Here is a 23,042-nt window from a genome sequence, read left to right on the forward strand (position 1 = left end):
ACCCTACCCCAAGTTCAGCTCTTAGGATGCACATTGCTTCTTTAATAGTAGTGATGGAATGACACACTGAACATGCTCAGAAGAACTCGTCTCACCTTGCACGCTGCTACCATTCAAACAGGTTCCCTGAGGCCCAGTGTAAGCCATTGGTTGCCTTTATAAGCAATGACACAATATATTTACTTACGGAAGGAAAGATTTATATTTTGCCTTTCTCCAATCTCTATCCAAAGTGGCTCACAAAAATCACGAGCAAATGACAAGGAACACATATAACAAAAGTGTAAAACGGGTGTTAAAACAGATCAACTGTAAAGAACAAAACAGCACAAAACAGAACAAAACCATGATTAGCTACAAAAACCTAAAATAACTCCACATTGACTGTATTCATTAACAGTGGCAAGAATGTGGTCTAGCATAGATTGCAAAGATGATGAAAGCATGGGATTTGCCCAATGCTCATGTTGTTGTGTGCTTAATTTTGCAGCCCTCGATGGCTACAAGGCCCAGATGTTTTGCTGAGGGAGCTAGGCGGGCGACGCCCCACCCTCGGCGGGCTGATTACCTTCGCCGGGCGGCCACTGCAATGGGGGAGGCGGGCCGGAAAGTCCCGCCACTTCTCGACTCCGCCTTCTCTGGCTCCTCCTGGAGGAGGTCTCCCCGCTGGAGCAACTCCGCCCGCGGAGGCGAGGCGGGGCCTTCTCTTTTCGCCCCTCTTTCGTTTTCTCGCAGAACTTTTCACCTTCGCGGCGGCTCCTCCGAGCCGTTCCTGGCCGGCCATGGAGAACGGCGGGCGGGTGTACGAAGAAACGACGAGCCCCGCCGAGTCGTCGCCCCAGAAGGGACTCCGCAACTGCGGCTGCACCGCCGCCCACCTGGAGCGGCCCCGCCTCGTCCTCAAGGCTTTGCAGCTGGTAAGGGAGAAGGAGAAGGGCGGGAGGGGGAGCTGATGGCGCCTGGCCCGGATGTGGTTTCCTGGTGGGTCTTACCTGAGCGGGAGAGGAGTAAGGACTAGTGGTCATTCTGGCCGGCACCAGTGGGCCCTTTAAGTCCCGAGTTGGGCAGGAATGAACAGTCGCGTTCTGAGTAACTAGTAACAGAGTAACCCTGGGGAGACGGAAAGGTTTTCTTTTGCCGCATGAAACCCGGGAGTCCAGAGATGAGGAAGCCAGCAGTGCAGCGGCACCGTCTGTTGTTGCATTTGCATAGGCGGCCTCGGCTACCCTGAATGTGAATCCAGTCATTGCCCACCTGCTGCGCCCTGATGCTCTCCTCGTTAAAGACGAAACCAGAAAGCAAAACCACCACCCCCCCCACCCCCAACGCCTTTGCTTTGTGGCTGAAAATGCTCCTTTTGTGCATGGGGAGAGCATGGCTGCAAGGTACAGGAAATCAGCCCCTCAGATGAGTGCCTGGAAGTTCTGTTTCAGCATACAGCCCCTTTTGGGAAGGAGGATGAGATTGGGGGGGGGGGGGGGATGGCAGGAGATGAGGGAGTTGAGGGCAGCTTTAGAGAGAGAAAGTAGTGACAGCTCAGGTCTGGCTCTGGAAAAATAAAAGTAGGGGGGCACTGCAGTTTGATCTCAGTAGTTAGGTCTATATCTGATGATGAGCAGACCTTGTACCATTTAGTCTGACTCTGGGGAAGGGGCAGGTTGGTGTGTCTGCAATCCTGTGTGTGAAAGAGGATCCAACCTAGTGGCTAGTCAGTAACAATCTCCTTGTGCCTGAAGACATTGTGGGAAAGTCTTACTGCTCTGTGTCATAGTTTACATTTCTGTGCCTCTACCAGGTTTCTGCTTTATCTACCTGGAGACCTGCGCTGCTGGTTTGTCGTTTAAAACCAACCTGTAAATAAATGAATCATCTTAGTTGTTTATATATTAATCCCGCCTCAGTGATCTCAATAATCTCCTTGTGCACCACAACACTTACCTCACAGCAGCAAACCCAAAACCTATACACTTGGTTAAGAGTGGTTAAGAGCAGGTGGATTCTAATCTGGAGAACCGGGTTTGATTCCCCATTCCTCCACCTGAGTGGCAGAGGCGTATCTGGTGAACCAGATGTGTTTCCGCCCTCCTACATTCCTGCTGGCTGACCTTGGGCTAGTCACAGCTCTTCGAACTCTCTTAGCCCCATCTACCTCACAAGGTGTCTGTTGGGAGAGGAAAAGAAAGAAGTTTGTTAGCCACCTTGAGTCTCCTTACAGGAGAGAAAGGTGGGGTATCAATCCAAACTCTTCTTTTTCTTCTACCTGTAGAGCACCTGGAAACTGAGGGCAAGATTGATAGTTCAAAATGAACCTTGATCCCAAAAATCTATGGAGGATGTTTGTGTCACCTCAGTAAGAAAAAAAAAAGGCTTGTCGCAAAGGCTTTCTTTGCAGGCATCCTGAAGCTTCACTGTCTCCCTTTGTATAGCAGGTATGCATAGTAGAATAAACATACCACCCATCAAACAGCATGATCCCTTGAGGGATCTTTGCATGGCATATGAGGTTGCTGTGGATTCTTTACTGCACTACAAGTGCAAGCATCTTTACAAAAACCATTCCTGGAAACTTGTATTAGACTTGGTCTCCTGGATATGGGTACGTGCATGTTTAAAATCAAATGTTTATTGGCGTGGCAGAAACATTGGTATGCCTGGTTGCAATTATTCTCTGTGGGAGTGTGGAACCATCTTTGATTTGGGGATGGTGTCCCACTAAAAGCCTTTTAATGGCCTGGCAGGATAATGGATTTAAATTTACCTTTCAGAGACTTGCCACTGAAGCCTGCTTTTTTTCTGTCCCTGGAAAAAATATGTTTGATTGGAATTCTATGGCAGTTTTTAATTCTTGGCAATGAAAGTGAAAGAATATTTTGCCAGAACTGGGGAAACGTTTGTAATCCGTGCCTGCTTGCACCGCCAGCCTCCATGCATAATGTTTACGAATTTAGCAGTGAAGATTGACGAACCGTATATACTCGTGTATATGTCGACCCGCATATAAGTCAAGGCACCTAATTTTACCACAAAAAACTGGGAAAACGTATTGACTCGCGTATAAGTCGAGGGTGGGAAATGCAGCAGCTACCGGTAAATTTCAAAAATAAAAATAGATACCAATAAAATTACATTAATTGAGGCATCAGCAGGTTAAATGTTTTTGAATATTTATTTCAAAGAAAAACAATAAACTTGCTTTGTAAGTGGAAAAGAGGGTCAACAAGAACAATATGGTTTCAACAATAACTGTTTATGTTAGCAGTACCAACATTTCAGTATCTTTAGGAGACCCTCCTGATGATACCACCCAGGTTTGGCGAAGTTTGGTTCAGGGGGTCCAAAGTTATGGACCCTCAAAATGTAGCCCCATCTACTATTAGCTCCCATTGGAAACAATGGGGGATGGGGCACCCCCTTTGGGGGTCCATAACTTTGGACCCCCTGAACCAAACTTTACCAAAACCTGGCTGGTATCATCAGGAGTGTCATCTGATGATACCCTGAAATTTTGGTGCCACTAGCCTAAAAACTGCGCTCCCTAGCGGCCGACAAAGTAAAAACCCTAAAATATTTTTTTAAATACAGCTGACTCGTGGATAAGTCGAGGAGGGCTTTTTCAGCATCAAAAATGTGCTGAAAAACTCGACTTATACATGAGTATATACGGTATTTGTCAGCCTATGCAAGCGAGGTCCTGGCCTCTCCTTCTGTAGCTGAAGGGAGTGGGGGACTATGGTTTCTAGTGGAAACAAGCCTCACGTGAACTGCAGTAAATTGGGTCAGCTGGAGCAGTGCTAAGGCTCACCAAGATTTGCCTTCATGAAAATGTTTTTGAAATTCCTTGTGAAAATACTTTTTATCATCTTAGCAACTGTGCCAGTTTTCCTGAATGGAAAAACAGTGAATGATATACTTTCATTGGGTGTGATGTTGCTGAAGATGTGGATGTAGAAAGTGCTGTTAAGTCACAGTGCCCGATGGCGACCCAGTAGGATTTTCAAGGCGTGAGACGTTCAGAGGAAGTTCACCATTGCCTGCCTCCGTATGGGCTGAGAAACTCCTGAGAGAACTGTGGTTATCCCAAGGTCACCCAGCAGGCCTCGTGTGGAGGAGTGGGGATGTGAACTCAGTTCTCCAGATTAGAGACCTCAGCTCTTAACCACTACACCATGCTGCCTCTTACTGAAGATGCTGAATGTCTTATCTCCATGTTGTTCTCAAGTTTAGCCTGAGGTGAAATTATTTCATCCAGAGCAAAGAGAACCCCAGCCCTTCTTGTTATGAGATGGGGTGAAAAGATCACGTGTAGTGTTTTTTTTTTTTTCCTTTTTGAACTTTGTTTCAAATCTATTTGCATGATTCTCATTTGGTACATGGGGAGCATAATTTGCATGAACTATATCAGTTTACTGCATTACAAAAGGAAAGCATATGTGTTACTTTGTATGGGGTACAACTGTTGGCAGGAGTGGTAGGACTCATCCTGTTGATTATTTCTGAAGTGGATGAGAACAACACTGAAACACAGCATAAATGGGAAGCTAATCCCCACCACCCACGCTTTTCCATCCCGTTTTGTTTTGATTGTTCTTTATGTAGGGTGGGGATTTCTACTTCAAGGCTTTTGTATCGTGCATGCTCATGTATCTGAAGAGTAGCTCAAACCCTTTGTAATCCAGGCATCTAGGACCTGTGTTAGTGCTTGTTTACACAGAGCCATGATGGTGAATGATGTGTACAATCTGCAGAGTTTGCAGGTGGCATACAGGAATGATCTGGTTTCATTTTAAGGCATGTTGGGTGGCTTTCCCCACCTAGCTCGATTTGTGGGTTTGTGCTGCTCGGGGCTCAGAGACTCCTGTGAGTAACATTGCTGATTATGTGTCAACTGAACAGGGTTAACACTGTCACCATTTGCTGATGTGTAGCCCTTGGCTTTCTACATTTCCTCCTCCCACCCTCTGCTTTAAAAACCTATCCATGCCCTGGCAAATAAAACACTGCACTGGAAATCTGTCCCAGAGTCTCGCTTGTGCTCTGTCTCATACCTGATTTTGTGTCTATTGCCTTTGCAGTGAACCCACTTAACCCTGCTTCAGATATTATCACACTTCAATTTTCTTCCCACTAGGTAAGATGGCAAAGCTAGCAAATAGATGTGTGGTGGTGTTCTGAGATCACCAGCCCTAAGACTGGGCTGTGGCTCAAGAGTTGTTGCCTATGCACGGTAATCCCCAGCGTGATGCAAATGACGACAGGGACTCTTTATCTGAAGCAGTGTAGTGTATCAGCCTCACACATAACATGTACAGTGGCAAGCCCCCTTGCAACCTTTCCTGACAATGAGATTTAAATGCTGCCACCATCTCTGCTAGCATCCAGCTTTTCAACCTCTTTTACCCCCTCACCCCAAACTGCTTGCAGATTGACTCCTTTCGAATACCTGCTGTCTGGGAAGCCAGGCAATATTCCAGTCCAGGACCTTCAACTGAGCAAGTTCCTAGTTTGAGAACCACAAATGGCAAGAAGAATTGTTCACAGGAATGTCATGATTCGCAGGTGTCCCCAAGCAGATAAATGGTGAAAAGGCTGATGGTTTCAATGTTGCTTGAGAACTATAAAATATCAAGAGTTCAGTAGGAAAAAACATCCCAGGAATTCTCACCTTTTCAGTTGAGGGTTCAGCAAGATGAGCATCAATCCTCTTGGGCACTGTTTACCCTCTACACAGCCTTGACCACAGATATGAGACGTTACCAGGTGCCTGGGCTACTTGGCACCTAGAAATCTGATGTCACTGCTTATACATTTTGCAGTGCTTATTTTGCCCTGCACAAGGCTGATAAGCTGCATTTGCATATTGTCTTACCAAACAAGTTGTTGGCAAGGAATGTTAAATATTTTTCAGGTTTGCTGAAGCCAACATTATTTAGAGATAAAGAGTATTGCCCTGACCTGGACAGCCTCAGCTAGCCCGATCTTGTCAAATCTCAGAAGCTAAGCAAGGTTACCCCTGCTTAGTATTTGGATAGGAGACCACCAACAAAGTCCAGTGTTGCTACACAAAGGCAGGTCATGGCACATCACCTCTGAACATCTCTTGCTTTGAAAACCTTATGGAGTCACCTTAAATCAGCTGTGAATCGAATGCAAAAAAACAAACAGAAAACCGCATCAGTCCATAAATTGCTTATGAACTACAAGATAAAGCTTGCTAGGCTGGAAAACGCTAAAATGACCTCAGATTTATCCTTTCCTACCTTCCTCGTTTCTGCTTAAGATGTTAGCCATCATGCTTCTGCATTTATTCTTTCTTGGACTTCATGAACAGCTTTACAAAAGAAATCACAACACTGACATTTCACTGAATATTCTGGATAGGAATGTCCAAATACCCTTCTCATTGTTAGTAAGTATAGGCAGAGGACTTGCAAGTAAGAGAAGGGGGAAATAATGAGGAAAATCCCACCTTTGAAAACCTTCACCTCAAGGATTCTTTAAACATTTATGCTTCAGCAGGCTGATTTCTCTATCCCCCACACACCCCTTTTCCTTCCATTGATACTCAACTGCTGTCGATATTCTGTGTCTTCTGAGGCATGTTTAGTCCTCCTCAATCTGTTTTAAAGGTTTTTTTAAATCCTCAGATGCAGTCAAAATTTTCTACACTTGGGGGAGTCCCCTGAGTGCATAGGGAGCCTTTACTCTTTTGTGTTGTGAGTGACCCATTTACAGCCCATTTTCACTTAGATAAAGTGGTTACTGCGGTATTTTCCAGATCTTCCATGACCAAAGCTGCTTGTATGCGGACAGTAGCAATATGCCAAGTAGTTTTGTGACCATCTCTGTTATGATCAGGATTCTGAGGCACTTTTATCATCAGCCTTTAAGTCAGGAAAACATGCAGCGTCCCACATGTCCTTGGAGGTGATTCTCTGAGGAAACTAGAGGATGGGCCTGGTTCCCCTTGTAGGAGAACATAGGCAAAGATTGCCCCTATGCAAACACCAGATCACTTCTGTCCCAAGGAGTGATGTCACATCACAGCATTTACTAGGCAGGCTGTGTTTACAGGGTAGTTTTCCCATTTCCTTCCCCAGTCATCTACACTTTGTCCCAACAAGCTGGTTACTCATTTTACCAACTTCAGAAGGATGGAAGGCAGAGTCAATTTTGAGTTGGCTGCTTGAAACTGACTTTTGTCAGGATCAAACTCCAGTTTTGAGCAGAACTTTGACTTCAGTACTGTATCTTACCACTCTTCAACATGAGAATTTACAGTGTAATTCAGTGGCCAGTCATTGTTGGAAAAGAAAGTAATCTTCCTTTTACATTGCTTTTGGGTGTCTGGAATATCCACTGTCACGGTAAATTAATGTACTAGAACCAAAAAGAATTTCAGAAAACGCATTCTGATGTCATCAGCGGTGTTGCCAAGAAAGTTGTTCATAACCGTTTTCTTAGTGATAGAAAGCAATAAGTTGGCTACGATTTGATGTCACTTGACACATAAAGAAGGAAAGTCCTAGAGTTCTTGTCTTGTAATGAACACTATATGGCAATTTTGAATACAAAATGGAAGCAAGAAGTCACTGTTGTTAGTTCTATATTCTTCTTGTGTGTTATCTGTCACAGAATTTCTCATTACTGCTCTTGCATTCATTCTTGCGCTCTACAGCTCCTTGTTTCGTGTGAGTTGAACTCCATCTAATAGCGTCCCTCTGTCTGGTAGAGGGTTCATGTGTTAACACGAATTGCTGAGTCAATTCTGTAGCCACGTTAGTTGTGGTAAAATAAACAGGCACAGTGGCACCTTAAAGGTGTTTTAGTGCCACTGAACTCCTCTGTTTTATTAATTGTTTTATTCTCCAAGTCACAGTGAATGCATATACCATCCATGTACAGTGTATGCTTGATTTTCCTTTCTACACGCGTTGAGTAATTCTCATGATACAGTGAATGAATGTATAGCTGAACGTGCAATTTAAGTCCCATATCTACGTCCTGGTTTCAGTTGTAAAGTAAATGCTTGCTGTTTCCTACAAACATATATATTCATGTACATTCAGGATGTGTGTGTGTGTGTGTGTGTGTGTGTGTGTGTGTTCCTTGTACCATGTGAATTGGGCTAATGTGCTTAGCCATCAGCTTCCCAAACAACTGCTAGTATAAATATGAGCTAAGACAAGAAATTTTAATATCTTTAATATTTTAAATTATTTTAATGTTGTTAAAATGTATTTATATTTATTATTTGTATGATGATTTTGATCATGTATTATGGAAATGCTGTGAGCTGCTCTGGCATACAAGACCAATAAATAAACAAACAAACAGGGTTTGCATTTAGCGTGTAAACAGGAAGGACATAACTTGTGGCATCTTAAGTGGAATACATTAAGTTTCCTGCTAAGGAAATTAATTTCTGAGATACTGGTGAGATTCCTTTTAGAAGGAGAAATGAAAACTAAATGGGCAAGGAATCCACTTGTGAATTTCTGTAGTTGCACTCTTGCTTCCACCCAGTATTTGGATAACTTGTTCGCCTCTGAAACTTGTCTTAACGCAAGTAATTACCTGTAATTTCCCAGAACTGGTCCACTGAATCATAAACTGTCTGAGACAGCATCTGTCTTTGACCCAGGAACCAGTCTGTGGTTCGGTTGTGCATGCTCACAAGCAACGGCAACAACGCTGACAGAATAATAAAACAACAAAGAGATGGGTTTTGTGTGCTTGGGGGGGTCTCCTTTTTTAAAAAAAGTGTTTAAGCAGGGACACTTCAACCTGTCTCAGCCACAGTGCCAAAGCTGAAAGAACCAGGGTTTGTTTATTGTTTGCATGCTTAGTGGTGCTGTTGTCTCATTATTGCTATGACGACTTTGGTGAATTTTGTGTATGTGTGTAATCATTATCATATTTATATAGTCATTATCATATATGGTCATATATATATTATAACTTTAATGATAATCTGTTAAGTTGTTATGCGGTACATCTGATATTATGGCTCTGCACTTACAGTTTGACAAGGTACCTATATTTATTGCAGAGTTTTTCTTGTGAAATTAGTACATCTGGTGGATGCAACAGAGGAGTGCTGTAGAACAGAGTTCAATCAGTCTCAGGTTCTCTGATGAAGAAGAAGAGTTTGGATTTATATCCCTCCTTTCTCTCCTATAGGAGACTCAAAGGGGCTTACAAACTCCTTTCCCTTCCCCCTCACAACAAACACCCTGTGAGGTAAATGGGGCTGAGAGAGCTCAGAAGAACTGTGGCTAGTCCAAGGTCACCCAGCTGGCGTGTGTTGGAATGTACAGGCTAATCTGAATTCCCCAGATAAGTCTCCACATCTCAAGTGGCAGAGCAGGGAATCAAACCCAGTTCCTCCAGATTAGAGTGCACCTGCTCTTAAACCACTACACCACTGCTGCTCATTATTATTCTGTCAGCATTGTTGCTGTTGCTTGTGTACAAAAACAGCTTTAACTCTGAAAAGCTCATACCGAGAAAATCTTGTTGGTTTCTAAGGTGCTGGTGGATTCGTATCTAGCTGTTCTATTGTAGACCAGCATGGCCATCTCTGAAACTATCCATATAGATTTATATACTACAACAATTGTATTGTGACATCGACACAAATACAAAGGACAATGATCAAGTTTTGTGGGAGAAATCATTAGAAAATGTGAGCGTTAAAATATGAAAAAAGCTGAAAAATTAGTCTGCTTTCTAAATGTTGTGGCTGGCTCCAAATGGAAAGAAAATGTATTTAGGCCCCGATATAGAGCTGGTAAAGATGCTGTATTTCAGGCCTGCCTTGTACAAACAGCTGCTCACTCAGTAAGGTTGATTGACACAAGCAATGGACTTGCTCATAAAAGACTGCCACAGCTATTTGTGTGAACAGACCAAACTCAACAAGAAAGGTTGTTTTTTTCCCCTTTTCTGCAGAAATTTCTTAAGGTGAGTCTAAAAGTATCTGTGGGTGGGGGTGACTTACAAGATCCTTAGCAAATGGGTTATCTTGACAAGGAGCCCCTGGAGTACATTGCATGTGGAGTTCTGACGAGATGCTAATAGGAAGAGTGCAGAAAGGGAAACCTATCCAAACAGTATAACAAAAAAAATACAAATTCACCTTTGTCTTCCTCAACCAGAGCATGTGTTTTGTTAGCCTGCCATTTTATATGTCCCACGGGTTAAAGGGTGTGTGCCAGGGGTGTCCAACTCTGGTGCCCCAGATGGCGGCTGATGGGAATCATAGTCCATGAACATCTGGGGCACCAGAGTTAGACACCCCTGGTGTATGCTCTCTGCCCTCTTCTGCACATGCAGAATAATGCACTTTCAATGCACTTTGCAGTTGGATTTTACTGTGTGGAACAGCAAAATCCATTTGCAAACAATTGTGAAAGTGCATTATTCTGCCCATGTGTAAGGGGCCCCTGTCTCTCATGGAAATAGTCTGGAATCAGAATAAAAATGAAAACATCTTCTGACAAGAATGAGGAACTGGATGGCTGAAAGAAAAACCAAAATGCCCATGATTCAGTATGTTGGTGATAAAGAAGGGCCTGTGGTGACTTTTTTGAATAATGGTGGTAGTTTTGAAACGTTCACTTGTATAAGAAATGTTATTTCAAAGGTAAGGAGCATTAATAGTAACACAGCCTTTTTATCTGGTAGTAATCAAGTGTTGGTTATTAAAGTACTTTCTATGTATCCCTGTGTTATTAGTTATTACTGGTATCCTCCATGAGGCTTGGTTGTTGCCTGGAGACTTGGGCTTGTTTGTATTGAGGTGTCAGGATTTGAGGATTGAAGTATACAAAATGCTGCAGAACATCTGGCTAGCCATCTGTGCTCTCTGCTAATTTGCTTCAACCTGCTGATAGCAGTTAGGTTCTGTAGTGGTGCCTGTTCAAAGACCGATACCCCATCTTTTCAGCTTGCTTCCTCAGCAGCTGATCCAGAAAATTAGCAGAAATCTTAGCCCAGCCTTTCTACCAGTTTGACTGCTGTTCACTGCTTCTCAGAGGCTGTGGTGACTGCAGGCAAAAACTTCTCTCCACCCACCCCCCTCCAGATTGGCACTGAAGAGCCAGATGTTATTCCAGGGAGTGGGCTCTCCCAACCTAAGGCAACTATTTCCAATAGGAAATCTAGGAGGTTAAGGGTAACTCTGCAAAACAAATTAAATAGAATATATCTTTAATCCAGCTGTGCAGTTAAAAACAATACAGGCTTCTTGGCTATAAAGTCACAAAATACGCAATGCACTGTATACCTATTGTGGTTCTTTAAAGTACCACAGATTAATCCAGGAAAACAATATACATGGACCAGATATGGTTCAACCAAAAAAGCCTTCCTCGGTGGTACAGTCTACTAGAACATAAGAACATAAGAACAAGCCAGCTGGATCAGACCAAAGTCCATCTAGTCCAGCTCTCTGCTACTCGCAGTGGCCCACCAGGTGCCTTTGGGAGCTCACATGTAGGATGTGAACGCAATGGCCTTCTGCGGCTGTTGCTCCCGATCACCTGGTCTGTTAAGGCATTTGCAATCTAAGATCAAAGAGGATCAAGATTGGTAGCCATAAATCGACTTCTCCTCCATAAATCTGTCCAAGCCCCTTTTAAAGCTATAAAGGTTTGTGGCCATCACCACCTCCTGTGGCAGCATATTCCAAACACCAATCACACGTTGCGTGAAGAAGTGTTTCCTTTTATTAGTCCTAATTCTTCCCCCCAGCATTTTCAATGAATGCCCCCTGGTTCTAGTATTGTGAGAAAGAGAGAAAAATTTCTCTCTGTCAACATTTTCTACCCCATGCATAATTTTGTAGACTTCAATCATATCCCCCCTCAGCCGCCTTCCAAACTAAAGAGTCCCAAACGCTGCAGCCTCTCCTCATAGGGAAGGTGCTCCAGTCCCTCAATCATCCTTGTTGCCCTTTCTCTGCACTTTTCTATCTCCTCAATATCCTTTTGAGATGCGCGTGACCAGAACTGGACACAGTACTCCAAATGCGGTCGCATTCACTGCTTTATATAAGGGCATGACAATCTTTGCAGTTTTATTATCAATTCCTTTTCTAATGATCCCCAGCATAGAGTTTGCCTTTTTTCACAGCTGCCATGCATTGAGTTGACATTCCCATGGAACTATCAACTAAGACGCCCAAATCCCTTTCCTGGTCTGTGACTGATAGCACTGACCCCTGTAGCGTGTGTGTGAAGTTTGGATTTTTTGCCCCTATGTGCATCACTTTACATTTTGCTACATTGAACTGCATTTGCCATTTCTGAGCCCACTCATCTAATTTATCAAGGTCCGCTTGGAGCTCTTTGCAATCCTTTGTGGTTCTCACCACCCTACATAATTTGGTATCATCTGCAAACTTGGCCACCACGCTACCCACCCCTACTTCCAGGTCATTTATGAATAGGTTAAAGAGCACTGGTCCCGACATCTCTCCATTGTGAGAACTTCCCATTTACACCCACTCTTTGTTTCCTGTTTCTCAACCAGTTTTTAATCCATAGGAGGACTTCCCCTCTTATTCCTTCATTGCTGAGTTTTCTCAACAGTCTCTGGTGAGGAACTTTGTCAAAAGCCTTTTGGAAATCCAAGTAGACAATGTCCACCGGTTCACCCCTATCCACATGCCTGTTTACACCCTCAAAGAACTCTAGTAAGTTTGTAAGACAGGATTTGCCTCTGCAAAAGCCATGCTGACTCTTTCTCAGCAGGTCTTGCTTTTCTACATGTTTTATAATTTTATCTTTAATGATAGATTCTACTAATTTACCAGGAACAGATGTCAAACTGACTGGCCTGTAATTTCCTCGATCCCCCTTAGATCCTTTCTTAAAGATTGGTGTGACATTGGCCATCTTCCAGTCTTCAGGGATGGAGCCTGATTTCAGGGATAAGTTGCATATTAAAGTGAGAAGATCAGCAATTTCATGCTTGAGCTCTTTAAGAACTCTTGGGTGAATGCAATCTGGGCCAGGGGATTTGGTAACATTTAGTTTATCAATGGCTGCCAGAACTTCTTCCTTGTCTACCACTATCTTCGCTAGTTCCTCGGATTCGCCTCCTAAGAAGCTTGGTTCAGGTGCAGGAATGTTCCTCACCTCCTCTTGGGTGAAGACAGATGCAAAGAATTCATTCAGCTTCTCTGCAATCTCCCTGCCATCTTTTAGCACACCCTTTGTTCCTTTGTCATCTAACGGGCCTACCGCTTCTCTTGCTGGCTTCCTGCTTTTGATGTACTTGAAGAACTGTTTGTTGCTGGTCTTGATGTTCATAGCCATGCGTTCCTCATAATCTTTTTTTGCCTCCCTTACAGCTAACTTGCTTCTCTTTTGCCACCATTTGTGTTCCCTCTCATATTCTTCATCAGCCAAACTGGACTTCCATTTTCTAAAAGACATTTTCTTTTTTCTGATAATTTCCTCAACCTCTCTTGTTAACCATGGTGGCTTTCTTTTGGACTGGGTGCTGCCTTTTCTAACCTGTGGAACACATAAACACTAGATAAAGGATAAAATGGTGAAAATCATGCGAGGTCATATGGTTGTGTTTCCAATTGTATACTGAAGTCAAAATAACTTTCAGGATTTTACATTTGGCTCCCCTGAGGGTAACTTTAGACAACTAGGGAAGCCAGTGGCAAACATAGTCTGCCTAGTTAATGTCAGAACGTGATGTCATCCCATGAGTCAGTAAATGACCCAGTGCTTGCATAGGGGGCTGCCTTTACCATGTTCTTGACAGACATCTCAATGGGAAAGTAAAAGTGTGCTCATTCTGGACGCAGCACAGTTTGTGGCCGAGAAGCCTATTATTAAAATATGTTTTCAAGTGCATTGCTGGAATAAAGATATGTATTGACAAAGGCTTTCACAGCTGGATTCAACTGCTTGTTGTGGGTTTTCTGGGCTGTGTGGCCGTGGTCTGGTAGATCTTGTTCCTAACGTTTCAGCTGCATGTGTGTGGCATCTTCAGAGGTGTATCACAGAGGAAATCTGCTTACACACTGGACACAGCCTGAAAAACCCAAAACAACCAGTAAAGATATGTTTAATTCTTTTGTATGGTGTTACCCTCAACCTCCTAATTTTCCAGTTCAGTTTTGGGTTGGGTTTGCCCCTTTTGCTCTGTTGTTAGACTGTTTCCAATAGCCACAATGAGGTTGGTTGGAGCAGCGGGAATGAGATTATGAAGTTCTCCCTCCTCCTTTTGTCCTGGCCGCTGCTTACTGCTGTCTCAACTGCTCAGCTGCGGGAGATCTCATTCTTTCTCTTTCTGTGGGGGTTGTCTGCTGATAGACGACCAGGCTGGTCCACAGGAGAGGCTTCTTTCTCTCTCCCTCTCTGCTGTTTAGGAATTCTTGCTATGCTCGGTGTGGATTTGCTCCAAAAGCAGCATATCTAGCCAACTTCTAATAACACAATTGCACAACCAATTAAATATCCGCTGGCACGAGGAAGCCTGTCCACTTGCACAATGGCCTTTTGAGCACGTCACTAATTTTAAGTCCTTTGTCATCTTAATGTACAAGAATTGAGAGACTGGTCTTCTAAGAAGCAATAGACCAGTTGCTAGGAAGCATCCCTTAGGAGCCCTGCTTATTTGGGAGCATCTGTTGTAGTAGTGTCAGGCATTCTGTCACTAGTAAGTGTGCAACTAACGTTGAGGCATGTATCACATTCCTATCTGTGCATCACCATTGGCTGTGATGCACAGTGGGGCTTCAACAAGCAGTCTGTGAATTCCTATCATAGTAAAAATACCAAGATGGTGATCATCACATCTTCATGTACTGGGTTTTTGTTCTAGTAACAGTCAACAGATTTGTTTGGAAGCAGGTTGCTACAAATGGAAAAAAATTGTATAATTGTCCCGTTTGTTGTTATGCAGTGATGGTTACTAAAATGGGGACAAAGAATACAGGAACTGAAAGTAAAGCAAATGATGAGCTTAAATTGTCCAATGGAAAATCTTCTTTTGTTGCTGGAAGAATGTTTATGTGTCGCTCCGTTTGAGAGCAAATGTGGGAATACTGAAAATCAAAAGCAGCTCAGCCGTAGCTGTGCATATCCGGAAGTGCTTTTTTGTGGGATGGTATGCATTGGTACCAAGACCTTTTCTCAGACGTCTTCAAGTCCTGATCCTTGTGCACCAGCCTGCCCCGCTCAGCCAGAGAAAGAGAGTAGATCCTCAGGAATAGCCTGTACTATTTTCAACAGAAAGAACCAAGTAGAATTGTAATTGCATCCTCCACTTGCTGGACCATGTTTGTTTTAGGATGCTCCACTTGGGTCCTAGTGCCTGCCTAACAGAACTGGATAGGCACTAGGACCCAAGAGGAACAGCAGACCAGATGCTTGGGAGCAGCGGTAGCAGCAGCAGAAGGCCATTGCTTTCACATCCTGCCTGTGAGCTCCCAAAGGCACCTGGTGGGCCACTGCGAGTAGCAGAGTGCTGGACTAGATGGACTCTGGTCTGATTCAGCAGGCTCTTTCTTATGTTCTTATTCTGGGACAAAGATGATTCAGCACACAGCAGATTCTACTTAGTTGCTTTTGTTGAAGAGGGTATAGTGAAGATCTGTAGAGGGAGCAAAGAATTGGTGGAAATCGGCACAACCTTATGTATGAGAACTTGCAGCTATTTTCTTTTTTTTTTTAAATAAAGCTCTGGTATAAACCATATTTTCTTTAGACAGAGGAATTAATGTTAGGCACATTCCTCTAGTAATCATGTCAGTCGCAGGGAGGACATATGACTTGTGGCATGAATCTCCTGCGATAGAAACTGAAATTTGCAAGAATGTGTGTTGCGTAATTTGTCAGGAAATAACAGGCCGCCATACCTAGTTTTCTGCTCCTTTGCGATGTTTCCTGGTTAGCTGCTGCAGCAGTCGGGAAACTGATATCTCTGTGTGTTTCAGGCCAGAACTGCATCATTCTTTCCAGCTTGCTCTTAATTCCCCCCCCCCCCACTTTGCTTTCAATGTTATTTTTTTCCTCAGATTTATTATACTGTTTTTGGTTTCTTGCTGTTATGACCCATGTTACTGTACTGTACAGCCTCACCCATTGTCTTCTGCCCTTTTCATGATTCCATTGGTTGAAAAAGAAAAAAGCAATTGGTTAGCATTCTTAATGTTTCCCTTTCTCCAAGTCTTTCTCCAGTAAAGGAAGGGGTTTTTTAATGATGGAGAAAGGCTTGGCAGGAGAGCATAGTAGGATCCAGATTAATACACAAGTGCTGAATTGCAATGAATTCGCATAGTAAATAATATGGCAAATGTGTGAGTATGTTGTTTTGCAGAACTTTACTGGATGGCAAATGAATTTATATGAAATATAGGACAGCAAACTATTTGTGTAAGTACTCAGTCTGGGTGTCTGCCTGTGTTTCTGCCTCTCCTCTTTTTGCTGGAAGAAGAAAAGAGAAGTCTTTCCCCAAGCTCATTTGATTCCAGTCATGTGACTTCAGCAGTTAACTCTTGCTTGACTGAATGAAGCTGGCACTTTTAAAATCCTAACAAAAAGAGTCAGAGCCCCAGTGTGACAGCTGCAAATTCTTACCTGTTGCCTTGGGAAGTCTTGTTCCTCCAATCCAGAAAGCGTGATGGGACTGATGCACTCAGAAGAGGCAAGTTCAAATTCAGTCTTGGACTTTTTTGATGGGTCTGGACACTTTCTGATCTCTTAATCAAAGTTATGTGTCAGAGAAACGAGAACTTTTAAGCTTATGAGGCTGGGGAAGACGAGGTTTGCGTTGCAAACACTGAAAATACCTAGCGCTATAAACGAATCGCTTCAGCACAGATAACATCCTTCAGATTATTAATTGCACCCTTAAACTGATGCTCTTCTCCTTCCTCCACAGGTTCTGTCTTTCCTGGCCTTCGTATTGGAAGAAGTCATCGAAGTTTGCACCAACTGTAGTGGGCTTTACTTCTTCGAGTTCGTCAGTTGCAGTGCCTTCCTCTTGTGTATCCCAATCCTTGCCATGTATTGTACACCACTCTATGAGAAAGTAGAGAAGCGACAAGTCAAGAATCTGGTGAGGAAAGGTTCTTGTGCCTTTGGTATGGCTATGGTTTTGATAGCTGCTCTGCTCTTCTTTGTGTCTGCTCAAGATCATTCAGTATGGGAATTGCCGGGCAATTGATGCAAAATATGTTTTTGGCAACTGAAAGATTTCATGCCCAAGCATGCTTTAAGAGAATTTTAGTTGGGGACCATAGAACTAGCCAGACAAATACTGAAGGGTCTCTCTCTCTCTCCCCCCCCCCCCCCATTGGCTCTTTTGAAGGGCCAGGAGTATTTGCCTGTGTTCACTATCTCTGCTGTAGTTGGATATCCTAGTTCCTAATCATCATCAGTATGCTTAAAGAGTTGTGGTGTGTAGACCAGAGATGCTCACCAGGTAACATGGAGGTGATGCTTTAGCTTAATTGGCTTAGCATGCCTCTGCAGGAGGGGTTCCAATCTTATTGGGCCTGGGTGTACTTAGAGGATGGGCAGCAGGCATCACCACAAGATGGCTGTGATGGGGTGCTGGAGTCATACAATATCGGAAGCTTGCACACCAAGCTGTAGAGGCATCTATTTCCAAATTGACGCTCTCTGATGATGCCTCCTGGGTTCTTCTGAAGCACCTTCTGCTCGTGTGAAGTGGAGGAAAGCCAGGGCAGGTTCTTTGCTTTTGGGAAAATATACTTTTGTCAAAGAAGCAAATGGGCACAAAGAAACCCACTGCTTCACCCACAGCCTCCATGCTTGGGATCACAGCTCTAAAGTATGTCAAGTGGATATCTATGAAGTAACATAGGCTGGTTAATGATGTGGGGGTGTACTGATCTGAGAAGAAAGGGGGGGAAATCACGGCCTTACGTATCTTGCTGTTTATTTCGTATGGTATTGAATTAAAAAGAACTGCATCTATTAGTACATTTTTTGGATCCCTGGTACAACTTTCCCACACTGAAACTCCTCAGTAATGTATTTATGGATACGTTGGCTTTGATTATAAATGAAGGTTTGCTGCCCTGACCTGGATCGCGCAAGCTATCTGGATCTCGACAGATCTCAGAAGCTAAGCAGGATCAATCCTAGCAAATATTTGGATGGGAGACCAGATCATGATGTGGAGGCAGGCAATGGCAAACCACCTCTGAACATGGCTTGCTTTGAAAATGCCACCAGGAGTCTCCATAAATCAGATGTGACAACAACAAAAAAGTTGCTCATTATGTCAGCTTCCTTTTAATATCTGTAAAAACTTGTGCTGTGGACAAAGAATATATTGCTAAGCGCATAACCCAACCGTTAAAATTGTTGAGTTTAGATGGCTGGTTAAGACTTTTATTTTGGAGGGCATTTGGTATGGTTGATAAGTGAGCAACATTAACAGCCCAATGGGGGACAGATGGGCAAAGAGACTAGGGGAATCAGCATGGGTTTTCACCAACACAGGTGAAACATCTTGCCAGCACAAGTGGCAAATGCGCCGGTGGAAAGGGAAAAGGGGGCAGCAGGCGGGCACTGCTCAGCTCTGTGGCATCCAGCCCAGAAGTAGGCTGAGGCCTCAGAGCTGGGCCAGCCTAAATCTGGTTGTCGTTACGGGAGGGCTAGGGGTGTTTCCCGGGGGCAGAACCAACTACAGTTGGCTTCCATCGGGCCTTTAGTCCAGCAACACTCCCAGCATAGCCCTCGGACTTACGCCACTTAGCCCAAGTTTGTTTTGGGTATGGAAGGATGTCAATTGACCAGGGTTTTTCCTTTTTTGCACTGCCTCCCCACGCCACTTGGAGGCCCTCTGGAGGTGGTGCATCCAGTCGCTGCAATCTCTGGATTATGCTGTAATTCTGTTCTGGCTTTTCTGTAATGTTGTGACTGCCAATGAATGGAACAGAGTGTGGGGGGGGGGGGGAGAGATAAAACTTTTTAATGAATACAGTAGTCAAAAGGAAAGGAGGCTATACTTTGAAAGCCACTGTGACGAAGCAGGTGCAGTGACAGAACGCGTTCTGAGAAAACTGAGTTTCCAGTTTTGCTGATGTTGTGCTCGGCTTCACTTTCTCCATTTGTGAAATGGACTCACCAGCAAGGGGAAAAAAAGGTTGTACAAAAGAAATTCCACTTATTCATATATAATAATGAGACCGATATTTGACTAATGCAATAGGGATGGAATTTTTGAAATGACATTTCTAACGCAAGCTTTAAACTTTTTTTTTTATTATTTGAAGGATTTCGGCATCGTTTCATTAGTGGGGCTCTTTTTCTGGATAGCTTCAATTGTGTTTTCTTCAACCTATGACAAGACGCCAATTGAAATTGCTGCTGTTGTAAGTAGATGGCTCTATAGCGCGTACTTGACTTTCCCAAAAACATCAGTGCAATGCCCTCCCAAACAGGACAGCTTTATAGCTCATCATTGGAGCTGGGACTCTGTGGATCTCTTTGAGGAACCCATTCCACTGTGACTGCAGAAGCTGAAACTTTGGTAGAAAAAGATCTCTCGTTTCTAGGAGGGGGTAGAACTAGCAGGAGCCAGTAAAACCAGTGAAAGGTGTATGGCTGCCTCTCAGATTGGTGGGGCCCACTTATATGGTATGTCCGCCTCCTCCCTTATTTAAAATAATGTCACGTTCTTCAGAAGTTTTTGCATTCTTTAAGATAGGTTGCCCAGCTGGCTTTGACACCTTGTGTGAAAATAGCCTGCCCTCCCAAATTGCACAGAACAGCCAGTTTTTCTGAGAAGAGGCTTTGTATGTATACTGCCGGTAGGATGCAGCCCTGCATAGCTCTTGATGAATGCTGCACAGGTGTAAAGAAAGGAAATGTTCAGTGGTTTTAAGAGACAGGTACATGTGAGTCAATAAACACAGCTGCTGAGCTGGTATAGCGGTTAAGAGCAGGTGGACTCTAATCTGGAGAATGGGGTTTGATTCCCCACTCCTGCACCTGAGTGGCGGAGGCTTATCTGGTGAACCAGATGCGTTTCTGCTCTCCTACATGCCTGCTGGGTGACCTTGAGCTAGTCACAGTTCGTTCAGAACTATCTCAGCCCCACCCACTTCACATGTTATGGGGAGAGGAAAGGAAAGGAGTTTGTAAGCCGCCTTGAGTTTCCTTACAGGAGAAAAAGATGGGGTATGAATCCAAACTCTTCTCTTCTCCTTCTGGTGGCCGATAGGATTCTCAATGCAGTTGGAGCAACTAACAACAGAAAAGCACATTGAGCATGTGTTTGTGGGTTCAAGTCCTGGCATGTGCGTAAAGAAGAGATTCTGATTAAAGAACCAGTGTCTTCCAGCCACGGGTGTACCTGCCAGAAGGACAGGGGGTATCGCTGACCATGGGCGCCACCCATCAGGTCACGGGGGGGCGGGGAATTGCCCCCCACACAATAAAGCCTGCTGTGGGTCCACCAGGCACCCCTCGATTTGAGGAGCACTTCGGCAGACTTGTGGCAGGCTGCCGGCCCGGGACTGGCTTCTGCCGGCCTCCCCACCTTTATCAGAGGCCGGCCTGTCAGCAGGGAGGTCGGAGAATGCAGGAGCCGGCATCAGGCACCCACTGAGGCACTCACCACCTCCCTGCAGGCTTGCAAAGGTAAGTGGCCTGCTGGGGGGGGGGCACCCGAAACTAGTGTTGTCCCCGAGCGCTATTTCCCCCCGATATGCCTCTGCTTCCAGCACATGGTGGCATTCTGACAACCTGGCAATGTCATGCTGATCATTTTTGGCAGCCAGTGCTGCACGGCGTAATGTGGCACAAAGCCAGAGCTACCAGCTGTGGATGACTTTGGCTACAAGTTTTGCTGGAACCCCTTCTCCTGCCCCCCCCACCTCCATTTCTTTTATTGCAGTCCTTATTTGGCAGCAGCACCAAAAGGGTTCTTCAGCACTGGCCATTGACAAATTGTAGACTAATAGAAAGAACAACCATTACAGAATCTGTGCGTGGTTTTTAATGCCTAAATTCCTCCTCTCTTTTTTTTTAACAGACATTTGGATACTTCGCCAGCATAGCGTTTACTGTGGATTTTGTCATGATTCTCTACAAGAGGTGTCATGCCAGAAAAGAGACACCTCCAGAAAACACAGCCAGGCTACCGAATCTAGCAGAGAACCAGCCACTGAATAACCCTCCAGCTTAAGCTCTAACGTGCCGTTTTATTGCCCTGAATCCTAAGTGAAGCTTCCTCAATGGAAGACTTTAATGCAACACTGAATGCTCATAATTGCACCCATTCAACTTTATACTTCTACTCCATTAATAAACATAATGTGGTGTGCTAGGGGATTGCCGGGGCGGGGGGGGGGGGGGGGGGGGGGGGGGGAGATGGGATTACAAAGGAGCCAGGCTTTGTTTCTACTAAAAATGTAGAGAATAGGTTCACAGGTGGAAAAAAGGTAAATGATGAAAAAAATTAAGGGGAAAAAAACTTCCAGTGATCAGGAGGGGATGAAATAGTGGCTGAAATGGGGGTTCATTGAAGGACATCTTTCTAGGCAAACAGGGAAAAATTAAATTTGCACACTTTCATTCGGGAAAAACTAGGAAATAGAATGTCAAAAACAGGAATGAATTATGTATGCTACAACACAAACAATCGTAGCAAATCCCCTCCAATCTAGTCTCTTTCCCTCTTATACCATCAGCCATTTCACCTTATCACAAACAGGAACCAACCCTCTGTATTTTTATTGGCATTAATCTTGAGCAATAAGGATTCTGTAAGTATTTGTGTAGATGGAAATGGCTTATGAAATCAGTGGTTTATGAATTACACTTTTCTAAAATAACATTATGTGCAGATTACCATTGTGTGTGCACTTTTTTTTTTTAAAAAAGTCAGATTTAAATAAAATTAAGTAATTTTCTTTTTTCAAATATCTGTATAAACTAGGAATCTGTGTTGATGTGTTCAACATTCTGGAAAAGCTGTAAAATTTTAGGAAGTGAAAAAAATAAAGGGACTGCAGAGAAAAGATTGAGAAACCATCATTTTCTGTCAAGAGTTTTAAAAAATGGTACAAAAGAGGGGATATGTATATAGAAGTAACAGCACAATCCAGATGGGGAGTGTGTGTGCTGTGGCAGTTGGAAGTGGTGTGGCAAAGGTGGCGCTGTTCCACCTCCAAAGGGGCTTTGGGCAGCACAGAATGGAGAGAAAACAATCCTCCTTCCTGCTGCCCTAGCCGTCCCATAGGCAGCCCTGGAGGGTGGCATTCCTGGCTGTGCACCCAGCCTGCCCCCTCCCACCCCCAATGCTGGCATCTGTTGGGATGTCAGTATAGCTCCTCAGCAGCTCTCATTTCCTGGTCGGTCCGCTGCAGAGCTGGGAGGCAGCCGGTTGCCGAAATGTTTGTTGCCTGTATCAACAAGGTGACCCTTATGCCAGAACAGGGGACAAATGCATCAGCCTGACTCTCTGCTGCTTCCTAAGGCCATTCAGGCCCCTCCATCTGGATGGGACTGCCAGATCGGTTAAGATTAAGAGTATATAAATAGGTGGTCCTGATTTTCCCCAAATCTTCATCAGTAAATATTAGGTTTGGTAGTCATGTACTATCAATTCTGTTGTCTAGTTACCCTCAAACTTAAGAACCTGTACAACTGAGATGTTAAGGGTTGCAGTTTATGAGGTTGTACTAAAAAATTAGGACTGAAGTGTGGATCTTTGCTGTTTCTGGTAATAAATTAGCCAACAAATGCATAAACTCCTGAGTCCAGCAATGGATAGACAAATAAGGGATGAAGCTGGGAAGTAGAAACAGCATAACCAGAAAACGGAACTTTCCATATAGAAAGTTGCAAAAAATAACACCTCCACCAATACACACTTTGGGTATATTTTACAGGTGGGGAAAATGTACATACTACAGCAAGGTAGGCAAAACAGCTCTCCTCAGTCTTGGATGATTCCTCCTGTAGTGTGAAATTGCAACATGCAATTTTCCTCACATTTATCAGGAGAAATTTGTGCATCCTGAAAACTAC

The 23,042-nt window shown here is 44.0% G+C and overlaps 1 protein-coding gene across 1 annotated transcript; it reads left to right on the plus strand.

Annotated features, from left to right (window-relative positions):
• Positions 1 to 646: 646 nt before the first annotated feature.
• On the plus strand, positions 647 to 22,030 carry CMTM6 (CKLF like MARVEL transmembrane domain containing 6). The gene is made up of 4 exons (XM_048511450.1): positions 647 to 917; positions 16,912 to 17,088; positions 19,280 to 19,378; positions 21,043 to 22,030. Exons 1-4 carry the CDS (start codon positions 783 to 785, stop codon positions 21,193 to 21,195), a joined length of 564 nt encoding a protein of 187 aa, XP_048367407.1. The 5' UTR covers positions 647 to 782; the 3' UTR covers positions 21,196 to 22,030.
• The last annotated feature ends 1,012 nt before the right edge of the window (positions 22,031 to 23,042 follow it).

Source organism: Sphaerodactylus townsendi, linkage group LG11 (assembly GCF_021028975.2).
Source record: "Sphaerodactylus townsendi isolate TG3544 linkage group LG11, MPM_Stown_v2.3, whole genome shotgun sequence".
Lineage (NCBI taxonomy): Eukaryota > Metazoa > Chordata > Lepidosauria > Squamata > Sphaerodactylidae > Sphaerodactylus > Sphaerodactylus townsendi.